The sequence below is a fragment of the Eretmochelys imbricata genome, chromosome 4 (genome assembly GCF_965152235.1).
Source record: "Eretmochelys imbricata isolate rEreImb1 chromosome 4, rEreImb1.hap1, whole genome shotgun sequence".
Taxonomy (NCBI): domain Eukaryota; kingdom Metazoa; phylum Chordata; order Testudines; family Cheloniidae; genus Eretmochelys; species Eretmochelys imbricata.
The window spans coordinates 23,437,653-23,449,780 of record NC_135575.1 but is presented as its reverse complement, the minus strand read 5'-3'; the positions used below and the strand labels follow the sequence as shown (position 1 = coordinate 23,449,780).

At 43.3% G+C, this 12,128-nt stretch overlaps 1 protein-coding gene across 2 annotated transcripts in view; it reads left to right on the top strand.

Annotated features, from left to right (window-relative positions):
• ABCG2 (ATP binding cassette subfamily G member 2 (JR blood group)) overlaps positions 1 to 12,128 on the top strand; it is a 51,383-nt gene that overhangs the window by 1,810 nt on the left and 37,445 nt on the right. For both annotated transcript variants that reach the window (XM_077814378.1, XM_077814379.1), the window contains 3 exons: positions 253 to 367; positions 5,181 to 5,333; positions 6,404 to 6,561. In XM_077814378.1, coding sequence (XP_077670504.1) covers positions 253 to 367; positions 5,181 to 5,333; positions 6,404 to 6,561 — 426 coding nt within the window. The remainder of the gene's footprint in view (positions 1 to 252; positions 368 to 5,180; positions 5,334 to 6,403; positions 6,562 to 12,128) is intronic.

Genomic DNA, 12,128 nt, shown 5'->3' with positions numbered 1-12,128 from the left:
AACCTTTGCCAGGGCCAGCAAAAAGGCTCCCTAAAAATCAGGGAGCCCTAACCCTGACAGTTCCACCTCTGCTTATTGGGTGAGCAGATCTTGTCACAGGAGACAAACTGAGCTTGCATTTCAGCATCAAAATTGCATGTGCAACACATTTTGTTAACTGGATTTGTATGCCAAATTTATCTTCCACCTACTCCACGGTTCAAAGATTTATTCTTCAGAACCCTTTTGGGAGCCTGATTTTTCTTTTTCTAGGCTATTGGATATCTTAGCTGCAAGGAAAGATCCTCACGGACTCTCTGGAGAGATTTTGATAAATGGAGCTCCTCGGCCTGCCAATTTTAAATGCATCTCTGGATATGTGGTACAGGTAAATGAACCTGCAGTTACTACCTGCCTTTACTGTTTTAACCTCCCTCCAGAGACAGAGAGACAGACAGACACAATCTGGATTAAAAATAACCATTAATTGATTCATACAGACCCGTGATGAGAATTATGATATAAAATTTACTGACAAAAGAACCTGATACAAAAATGTAGAAACCAGTGTAGTGTTTCTTACTCCTTTTCTAGTGTCCCAATTTTTGATGATTTTTTTCCTATTGTAAACGAACACCTCATGTGATGTTCGGTAGTTTTTCCATTTTCTACTACACTTTGGTTATTATATTGGATCACCCTGACTGAATTTCACCTGAATTTGAATTTATTTTCATTGGCCTCAAAGACTACAAGAAGATGTTAAAAACAATGAAATCCTTCTCTTATTTTCAACCCAATTGTTATGTTTTTAATTGTTGCTGAAAATTTGCAGGAAAATGACCTGCAGTTGCTGATTGTTTCAGATGTGTCTCCTTTACATTTATTTCAATATTATTTTTATTACAGTATTGTCTTGAGGTGTCAGTCAGGGTAAGGGTCCAACTGTGTTAACTGTGTACAAAATTATCTACATTATACAGTTTTTTCATTTGTCCTGTTATTACTTTTGTATTCAGATTTCTGCTTTGCTCTTTTTGCCTCCAAGTGCAATATCCTAGAAAGAGCTTAGGGTATGTCCACACTGCTACTGGGAACAAGCCTCCTAGCTAGCTTCACTCAAGTTAGTGTGCTAAAATAGCAGTGTGGATGTTGCAGCTCTGGACGAGATTCAGACTAGTCACTTCAGTTCAGACTGAGGGGGTCAGGTGATCTTGAAAGCCTGAGCTGCAATGTCCACACTACTATTTTTAGCACAGTAGTTTGAGCAGAGTTAGCTGTCTGTCTATCTACCCTGACTGGGAAGCTCACTTCCAGCTGCAGTGTAGACATAGCTTTTCAGGTCTAGTTATGAGGAGAGGGAGTGTGACTTGTTGTAGGGACTGTCCAGAGTAGGGACCATATTGGAGTTATAGTTGACTAATTATTCCCAGTAAATTTGGGGGGGGTGTGTGGAGGGCTGACGGGCTGGCTTGTGGAAGAGTAGCAGCAGATTATGGATCAGCCATTTATGACCAAAAACTAGCTTTGAAAGCTTGTAAGTTATCCGAATTTTCTTATTTAAAAAAATTATTGATCTTAAAGAGACTTAAAATTCAGCAAACTCCTGGAGTCTTATTTGAGAGACCACCATTTAAAAAGACTTTGTCATATAGTTCAGGCTCCAACTGTTCGCTATCTTAAATCTGAACATTATCCTATCTAGCTAAAATACCATCTGGATACTACGTGCCAGATTGTGGGCCCAGATATAAAGGTGTAAACCAGAGTAACTCCATTAAAATCCATGAAGTTATTTTGACCAATGCTACAGCGATCAGAAAGTGGTTCTACATACTTTACCTTTTCTGAGAAATTACTCCTCCCAGAGTCAACATTAATGTGGGATCAGCACAAAACCAATGTTTTGTACCCCATCTTTCCTATGCTTCTCCACGTGGGGCTTGTTCCATGGACATTCCTCCATCTTTTCAGCTGATATGATTTGGCACTAGCCAGCTGGCCTTTTCCATCTTTGGGGAGCTGCCACAGAGGACCACTCTCTCCCGCAATTCCAAACTAGGTACCATAATCTTTTAGGGAAAGACTGCTGCCCTCCCCTCATTTTGCAGAGATTAGGTCCAGCTGGCAAACGGAGTCAGCTGGGCTCTGACTTTATAGGCAGAGCGCAGGAAAACTCCATATCCAGTGGACATCATTTCCCTTCCCTGGTGAATCCATACTATGTATAGCCTTTGATTCATCAGCACAATGCATTCCCACTCTTGGGGGCGGCACTTCCTATCCTGGAGAATACCTGCCAGACATGGTCTTGGATTCCCTAACGTGGTGAAACTTCATCCATTCAGAGGATGGACTTTCCCTGTCCTGGGGTTTCCCACATAAGAACGGCCATACTGGATCAGACCAAAGGTCCGTCTAGCCCAGTATCCGGTCTTCTGACAGTGGCCAATGCTAGGTGCTTCAAAGGGAATGAACAGAACAAGTAATCATCAAGTGATCCATCCCCTGTTGCCCATTCCCAGCTTCTGGAAAACAAGCTAGGGACACCATCCCTGCCCATCTTGGCTAATAGCCAATGATAGACCTATCCTCCATTACTTTATCTAGTTCTTTTTTGAACCCTCTTATAGTCTTGGCCTTCACAGCATCCTCCGGCAAGGAGTTCCACAGGTTGACGGTGCGTTGTGTGAAAAAATACTTCCTTTTGTTTGTTTTAAACCTGCTGCCTATTAGTTTCATTTGCTGGCCCTAGTTCTTGTGTTATGAGAAGGAGTAAATAACACTTCCTTATTTACATTCTCCACACCAGTCATGATTTTACAGACCGCTATCATATCCCCCCCCACCCCAAACGTGGTTTTAGATTATCTAGCACTGGGAATCCAATCCACTAAGGGTTTGGGCTTTTATTTCCTGAGAGGTTCCCACAGACAGGCATTCTCCAGCACAAGGAAACAGACCACTAGATGTTGGGACTTCTCTGTGCTGGGGAATCTCCCGAGTTCATGGGCATGAAATCCCTCAGCACAGATAACACCGTGAGAAGTTAAACAATGTTAATAAGATTTCAAAAGTAAAGAGAGCATTTAATTATAAAGGATGAGGCATAAATCTGAAAAGACGTTGCTTGTTGATGGAAAAGCTCTGCTGGACTCTTGCATCACAGGTATCATATTTGTGAACTTTGGTCTTGTGTAGTTTTCCTTTCCTGCAGAAGTTAATCCTTATTCGTTACAATACTGTAACATGGTATAAATAAAGGAAAATTTAACCCTCACCTCAGTCTCTGGAAAAATCATGGAGCAGGTCCTCAAGGAATCAATTCTGAAACACTTAGCGGAGAGGAAAGTGATCAGGAACAGTCAGCATGGATTCACCAAGGGCAAGTCATGCCTGACTAATCTAATTGCCTTCTATGATGAGATAACTGGCTCTGTGGATGCGGGGAAAGTGGTGGATGTGTTGTTCCTTGACTTTAGCAAAGCTTTTGACATGGTCTCCCACACTATTCTTGCCAGCAAGTTAAAGAAGTATGGGCTGGATGAATGGACAATAAGGTGGGCAGAAAGTTGGCTAGATTGTCGGGCTCAACAGGTAGCGATCAATGGCTCCATGTCTAGTTGGCAGCCGGTATTAAGTGGAGTGCCCCAAGGGTCGGTCCTCGGGCCGGTTTTGTTCAATATCTTCATAAATTATCTGGAGGATGGTGTGGATTGCACCCTCAGCAAGTTTGCAGATGACACTAAACTTGGAGGAGAGGTAGATACGCTGGATGGTTGGGATAGAATACAGAGGGACCTAGACAAATTAGAGGATTGGGCCAAAAGAAATCTGATGAGGTTCAACAAGGACAAGTGCAGAGTCCTGCACTTAAGACTGAAGAATCCCATGCACCGTTACAGACTAGGGATCGAATGGCTAGGCAGCAGTTCTGCAGAAAAGGACCTAGGGGTTACAGTGGACGAGAAGCTGGATATGAGTCAACAGTGTGCCCTTGTTGCCAAGAAGGCCAATGGCATTTTGGGATGTATAAGTAGGGGTATTGCCAGCAGATCGAGGGACGTGATCGTTCCCCTCTATTCGACATTGGTGAGGCCTCGTCTGGAGTACTGAGTCCAGTTTTGGGCCTCACACTACAAGAAAGATGTGGAAAAATTGGAAAGAGTCCAGGGGAGGGCAACAAAAATGATTAGGGGACTGGAACACATGACTTATGAGGAGAGGCTGATTGTTTAGTCTGCGGAAGAGAAGAATGAGGGGGGATTTGATAGCTGCTTTCAACTATCTGAAAGGGGGTTCCAAAGAGGATGGATCTAGACTGTTCTCAGTGGTAGCAGATGACAGAATAAGGAGTAATGGTCTCAAGTTGCAGTGGGGGAGGTTTAGGTTGGATATTAGGAAAAACTCTTTCACATAGCAAGTCTCTGAGTGTGACCCCCCTTATAAATTAAAAACACTTTTTTATATATTTAACACCATTATAAATGCTGGAGGCAAAGCGGGGTTCGGGGTGGAGGCTAGCAGCTTGAGGCCCCCCATGTAATAACCTCATGACGCTCTGAGGGGTCCTGACCCCTAGTTTGAGAACCCCTGCTGTAGAGTCAGTGGTTGGCATGCAAGAAAGTACATAGGAAAACATGCAGAGGGACATCGTGACTACGGGGTACTGGAACAGTTTGTATAGCCGGGGGCTGAGAGCCATTGAACCAAACTGTAAAGCCTGTTTATGATGGAAACTGCTTCAAGCCAGGGGGTGCTACCGCACCCCTAGTTCCAGCACCTATGTTTGACCAGTACAGTTATGCCAGTAATTTAATAGATAGAGGGTTGAATCCTGCAGTCCTCACTCAGGCAAATTCCTATTTAAGTTTTGATGAGATAAGGACTGCACATTTGATCCATAGATAATTAGGGCCCTAACTTTCAAACAAAAGTAATTTTACTCACATAAGTAGTTAGTGTAAATCCCCTTAGCACTAGGAGAGTGGTGAAACACCGGAATGCGTTACCTAGGGAGGTGGTGGAATCTCCTTCCTTAGAAGTTTTTAAGGTAAGGCTTGACAAAGCCCTGGCTGGGATGATTTAGTTGGGGATTGGTCCTGCTTTGAGCAGGGGGTTGGATTTATGACCTCCTGAGGTCCCTTCCAAATTCATATTCTATGATTCTAAAACTTGCTAATATTTTTGTGTCTTGTAAGAATGATGTGGTTATGGGGACCCTGACAGTGAGAGAAAATTTTGAGTTCTCAGCTGCACTCCGTTTGCCAAGTACTGTGGCTGAACAGGAAAAGAAGGAACGAGTGAACCAAATCATCAGGGAACTGGATTTGGCCAAAGTGGCAGATTCCAAGGTAACTACACATGGCATAGCATGACATGGTATTTAATATTACCAAACAAAAAGCTAAGGTATGAGAAAGTTAGCACTGTAATTACATAACATTTAACTAACAAACAAACCTCATTAGAATGTTGTAGTTACAATCAACAAACATTTGAAAAGCAGGAAATTCAGAGTTAAGACTACCTTAATGTATACATCTACTCTGAAAAGAAGCTTGAAAAATGGCATTGTGATGTTCTATACATAGTATCTCAGTGATTTCTATATCAAATGTGTTTAATTTAAAAAGTGTTTTTTCTAACTTCCATCTCTGTAGTTAAACCCTGGGTTCTGTAGATGAAGCTGAGTTCTTTCTTTCGAGCACATTATCACCAATAATAAAGATACTGCATATCAAATGATGCCTTTTGATACTTCTGTAATCTCATTCAGTGAATGGGGGATGTACAGATGTCACGGATTGGTTGAGCAAATGGAAGTTAGTAAATAATTCTGTTAAAAGAACAGATGACATCTCAGTCTCTCTCATCGGAGTAAAAAGCAGTACAAATTATTTTTGTCCTGAAAGTAACCAGATATGACTTTGCATACATGCAGGGAGCAGATCTTTTGACTTAGAAAGTGCATTTTTACATATTCACTTTTCAGAATAGAACTGCACTTTGCTCCCCGACATCCCACCATTTGTGGCACCATTCACACACTGTAAATGTGGGTCTATATGTATTTTTTTTAATCCTGAGGTGCTTAGAAGTCCTGGGGATTAACAGCATAGAGACAGATTTTTCTTGTTTTATATTTACAGCCTTCTAATAAGGCGCTTTTTAAAAAGCTACCTAAATTTACAATCTTAACTTGATCTTAATGGATTTTTTTGTTAGAAAACTGGTTCATTTTTGAAGCATTGCTATAATTTCATCTCTTAATCATGTGAATGTTTTTGTTTCATGTAAATATTTCTGATCTAACACCTGAAGTTAGCCCTAATATTTTCCTGGATTTTGAGAACGTTAATAAAAAATTAATTAATTAATAAAGAAATCTCCTTTTAAAGGTCTGATGCTTCTTTTGCACTAGGTTGGCACCCTGTTTATTCGTGGTGTATCTGGGGGAGAGAGAAAAAGGACCAATATTGGAATGGAACTCATTACTGACCCTGCAGTCTTGTTCTTAGATGAACCAACTACTGGACTAGATGCCAGCACTGCCAATGCTGTCTTGCTGCTCCTGAAAAGGTGACTGCAAGGGAATCACTGGGAAAGAATTATCTGGTCTTTGATAGAAGTGTACTCTCTAAACATATCTTAATTGCAGATACAGTATATAAATAGTCACAGCCTGATGTATTGGTTTATGATTGGGTTATTCCCATGTAAGGAAAGGGAAACTGCAGGCTTCCACAAATGGAATTTCCTTCTAATTCTGCATTCAGCTACTGTAGTGCGTTAGCAGTCATCCCTCCCTCTCTGGCTCAGTGAGAGGCCACTCCGCCTCACCACATCACAGGGGCACTGCCCCATTTCAGGGAAGTTGTGATTCAAGCGGTGGGGTCTAGGCCCTTCTGGCAGGAGAGAATAGGGCAAACAAACAGTCTCGGGGCTCCAGCCCTCAGCCAGGACAGAGGAATCAAATAGTCTTAGAGAGTTCAGGCCTTCAGGCAGCGTGGAACACCAAACAGTCTGTCATCCTCATGCAGGCAGACAGCAGACAAATGCAGGCCCCTTGGCCCAAGGTGGGGAAGCTGTCCACCCTACTGCACCAGGTCCTAGCCCACGGCCCTAACAGTGGCAAACGGTTCCACTGAGTCAGGGGGGAATCCAGTCACAACACACTGACCTGGATTCAGGCAGCAATACAACCGGACCATAGCTGGCCATCCCTGGGCTACTTTCTGCTTGCCCATTATCATGTACCTGCAGCTCAGGATTGTCCGTGGCCTCTTCGGCGTATGTGGTGAGTGGCAGTCCTGGCAGTTCTTTGCCTGGGTCAGTCTCCTCCAGTGGCAGGGCATGGCAAGGCACAGTGCAGGTTTTGCTCCAGGAAGCTGCAGCAGCCAGGAGATATTTGCTCCCTTCTCTGGCTCAGACTCAACTGGATTACAGGCTCTCCCTTTTATACTTCCTGCCCCACCCCTTAGCTTTCTGCAGGAGGGGGCGAGCCTAGTCTGGCTCCGCCCGCTAGGGATCACAGAGTGGCTCTTCTCCCTCTAAAAAAGAAAAGGAGTACTTGTGGCACCTTAGAGACTAACCAATTTATTTGAGCATAAGCTTTCGTGAGCTACAGCTCACTTCATCGGATGCATACTGTGGAAAGTGTAGAAGATCTTTTTATATACACACAAAGCATGAAAAAATACCTCCTCCCACCCCACTCGCCTGCTGGTAATAGCTTATCTAAAGTGATCACTCTCATTACAATGTGTATGATAATCAAGCTGGGCCATTTCCAGCACAAATCCAGGTTTTCTCACGCCCCCCTCCCCCCACACACTCCCCCCACCACTCTCCTGCTGGTAATAGCTTATCTAAAGTGACCACTCTCCTTACAATGTGTATGATAATCAAGGTGGGCCATTTCCAGCACAAATCCAGGGTTTAACAAGAACGTCTGAGGGGTGGGGGGGGGTAGGAAAAAACAAGGGGAAATAGGTTACCCTGCATAATGACTTAGTCACTCCCAGTCTCTATTCAAGCCTAAGTTAATTGTATCCAATTTGCAAATGAATTCCAATTCAACAGTTTCTCGCTGGAGTCTGGATTTGAAGTTTTTTTGTTGTAATATAGCAACTTTCATGTCTGTAATCGCGTGACCAGAGAGATTGACGTGTTCTCCGACTGGTTTATGAATGTTATAATTCTTGACATCTGATTTGTGTCCATTTATTCTTTTACGTAGAGACTGTCCAGTTTGACCAATGTACATGGCAGAGGGGCATTGCTGGCACATGATGGCATATATCACACTGGTGGATGTGCAGGTGAACGAGCCTCTGATAGTGTGGCTGATGTTATTAGGCCCTGTGATGGTGTCCCCTGACTAGATATGTGGGCACAGTTGGCAACAGGCTTTGTTGCAAGGATAGGTTCCTGGGTTAGTGGTTCTGTTGTGTGGTATGTGGTTGTTGGTGAGTATTTGCTTCAGGTTGGGGGGCTGTCTGTAGGCAAGGACTGGCCTGTCTCCCAAGATTTGTGAGAGTGTTGGATCATCCTTCAGGATAGGTTCTAGATCCTTAATAATGCGTTGGAGGGGTTTTAGTTGGGGGCTGAAGGTGACGGCTAGTGGCGTTCTGTTATTTTCTTTGTTAGGCCTGTCCTGTAGTAGGTGACTTCTGGGAACTCTTCTGGCTCTATCAATCTGTTTCTTCACTTCCGCAGATGGGTATTATAGCTGTAAGAATGCTTGATAGAGATCTTGTAGGTGTTTGTCTCTGTCTGGGGTTGGAGCAAATGCGGTTGTATCGCAGAGCTTGGCTGTAGACGATGGATCGTGTGGTGTGGTCAGGGTGAAAGCTGGAGGCATGTAGGTAGGAATAGCAGTCAGTAGGTTTTCAGTATAGGGTGGTGTTTATGTGACCATCGTTTATTAGCACTGTAGTGTCCAGGAAGTGGATCTCTTGTGTGGACTGGACCAGGCTGAGGTTGATGGTGGGATGGAAATTGTTGAAATCATGGTGGAATTCCTCAAGGGCTTCTTTTCCATGGGTCCAGATGATGAAGATGTCATCAATATAGCACAAGTAGAGTAAGGGCATTAGGGGACGAGAGCTGAGGAAGCATTGTTCTAAGTCAGCCATAAAAATGTTGGCATATTGTGAGGCAATGCGGGTACCCATAGCAGTGCCGCTGAACTGAAGATATACATTGTCCCCAAATGTAAAACAGTTATGGGTAAGGACAAAGTCACAAAGTTCAGCCACCAGGTTAGCCGTGACATTATCGGGGCTAGTGTTCTTGACAACTTGTAGTCCATCTTTGTGTGGAATGTTGGTGTAGAGGGCTTCTACATCCATAGTGGCCAGGATGGTGTTTTCAGGAAGATCACCGATGGATTGTAGTTTCCTCAGGAAGTCAGTGGTGTCTCGAAGGTAGCTGGGAGTGTCGGTAGCGTAGGGCCTGAGGAGGGAGTCTACATAGCCAGACAATCCTGCTGTCAGGGTGCCAATGCCTGAGATGATGGGGCGCCCAGGATTTCCAGGTTTATGGATCTTGGGTAGTAGATAGAATATCTCAGGTCGGGGTTCCAGGGGTGTGTCTGTGCGGATTTGTTCTTGTGCTTTTTCAGGGATTTTCTTGAGCAAATGCTGTAGTTTCTTTTGGTAACTCTCAGTGGGATCATAGGGTAATGGCTTGTAGAAAGTGGTGTTGGAGAGCTGCCGAGCAGCCTCTTGTTCATATTCCGACCTATTCATGATGACAACAGCACCTCCTTTGTCAGCCTTTTTGATTATGATGTCAGAGTTGTTTCTGAGGCTGTGGATGGCATTGTGTTCCGCACGGCTGAGGTTATGGGGCAAGTGATGCTGCTTTTCCACAATTTCAGCCCATGCACGTCGGCAGAAGCAGTCTATGTAGAAGTCCAGTCTGCTGTTTCAACCTTCAGGAGGAGTCCACCTAGAATCCTTCTTTTTGTAGTGTTGGTAGGGAGGTCTCTGTGGATTACTATGTTGTTCAGAGGTATGTTGGAAATATTCCTTGAGTCGGAGACGTCGAAAATAGGATTCTAGGTCACCACAGAACTGTATCATGTTTGTGGGGGTGGAGGGGCAGAAGGAGAGGCCCCGAGATAGGACAGCTGCTTCTGCTGGGCTGAGAGTATAGTTGGATAGGTTAACAATATTGCTGGGTGGGTTGAGGGAACCATTGCTGTGGCCCCTTGTGGCATGTAGTAGTTTAGAAAATTTAGTGTCCTTTTTCTTTTGTAGATAAGCAAGGTGTGTGTTGTAAATGGCTTGTCTAGTTTTAGTAAAGTCCAGCCACGAGGAAGTTTGTGTGGAAGGTTGGTTTTTTATGAGAGTATCCATTTTTGAGAGCTCATTCTTAATCTTTCCCTGTTTGCTGTAGAGGATGTTGATCAGGTGATTTCACAGTTTCTTTGAGAGCGTGTGGCACAAGCTGTCAGCATAGTCTGTGTGGTGTGTAGATTGTAATGGATTTTTTACCTTCAGTCCTTTTGGTACGATGTCCATCTGTTTGCATTTGGAAAGGAAGATGATGTCTGTCTGTATCTGTACAAGTTTTTTCATGCAGTTGATAGATTTCCACTCCATATGGCTAAATGCAGTGCCTTGCATAATGACAGATTTCAGAGTAACAGCCGTGTTAGTCTGTATTCGCAAAAAGAAAAGGAGTACTTGTGGCACCTTAGAGACTAACCAATTTATTTGAGCTTAAGCTTTCGTGAGCTACAGCTCACTTCATCGGATGCATACTGTGGAAAGTGTAGAAGATCTTTTTATATACACACAAAGCATGAAAAAATACCTCCTCCCATCCCACTCTCCTGCTGGTAATAGCTTATCTAAAGTGATCACTCTCCTTACAATGTGTATGATAATCAAGTTGGGCCATTTCCAGCACAAATCCAGGTTTTCTATTTCTATTCTATCCAGGTTTGCTATTACCAGCAGGAGAGTGGGTTTATGGGGGGAGGGGTGTGTGAGAAAACCTGGATTTGTGCTGGAAATGGCCCAGCTTGATTATCATACACATTGTAAGGAGAGTGATCACTTTAGATAAGCTATTACCAGCAGGAGAGTGGGGTGGGAGGAGGTATTTTTCATGCTTTGTGTGTATATAAAAAGATCTTCTACACTTTCCACAGTATGCATCCAATGAAATGAGCTGTAGTTCACGAAAGCTTATGCTCAAATAAATTGGTTAGTCTCTAAGGTGCCACAAGTACTCCTTTTCTTTTTGCGAATACAGACTAACACGGCTGTTACTCTGAATCCTCTCCTTCTGACTCAGTGGGAGGCCAGTCTGCCACACTACAATGGGTCAGACTCTTGTCTCCTGTCCCACAACCCTCATTGTGCCAAAAGGGGCAGGGAATTTGGACCAACAAACAAATCCTTTTGGAGGATCTGCCCAGGGAAAGAAACTTTGATATAGAAATCTCATGCATCCACAGTTACCTACCCTGCCAGGTCTCAATATCCCTGGGACAGCTCTCTGAATAGTGTGTCATGTGTTTGGAGTGGGTGAGGGAATGCCACACCTCATGGAAGGAAGAGCATTGCTAGTTACTTTACACTTAAAAGCTTCTGCATTAACTTACATTACTTTGTCCTGTAGGTATGGGAGTTTAGAATCTGGCCAAGACTTGATGTTCCCTACTTTCTCTTTGTCCCACCTCCTAAGGGCCTTAGGATTTGGCCCTTTAAAACTTTCTTCTGCTTTGTTTGCTCCATTATATCTTGTAAAACAATATGACACTTATCCCAAGAAGTTACAAATATTTGCACAAGAATTTATTTTCTATACATTGTTCGTTGGAAAATATGTGGCCTTTCACCTCGTTTCACATATCAAATCATCAAGAGAATAATGAATGCTTAGGTACACATCATGAGAATAATTCATTATAAGGGAATAATTTATGGATAGTGGGCCAAATTCTGAGGTCCGTATTCTTCTTTTACTCAGTTTTTACTTAAGCTACTACTGAAGTTAATGGGCACTTGCATCAGTAAGGCTTGAGTAAAAATTGAGAGAGGACTCCAGGATTTGACCGGATATGCTTGTCATTACTTCAGATTGAGTGGCATTAGCCATTCATAGCAGAAAGAAAATATAAGAGAAAA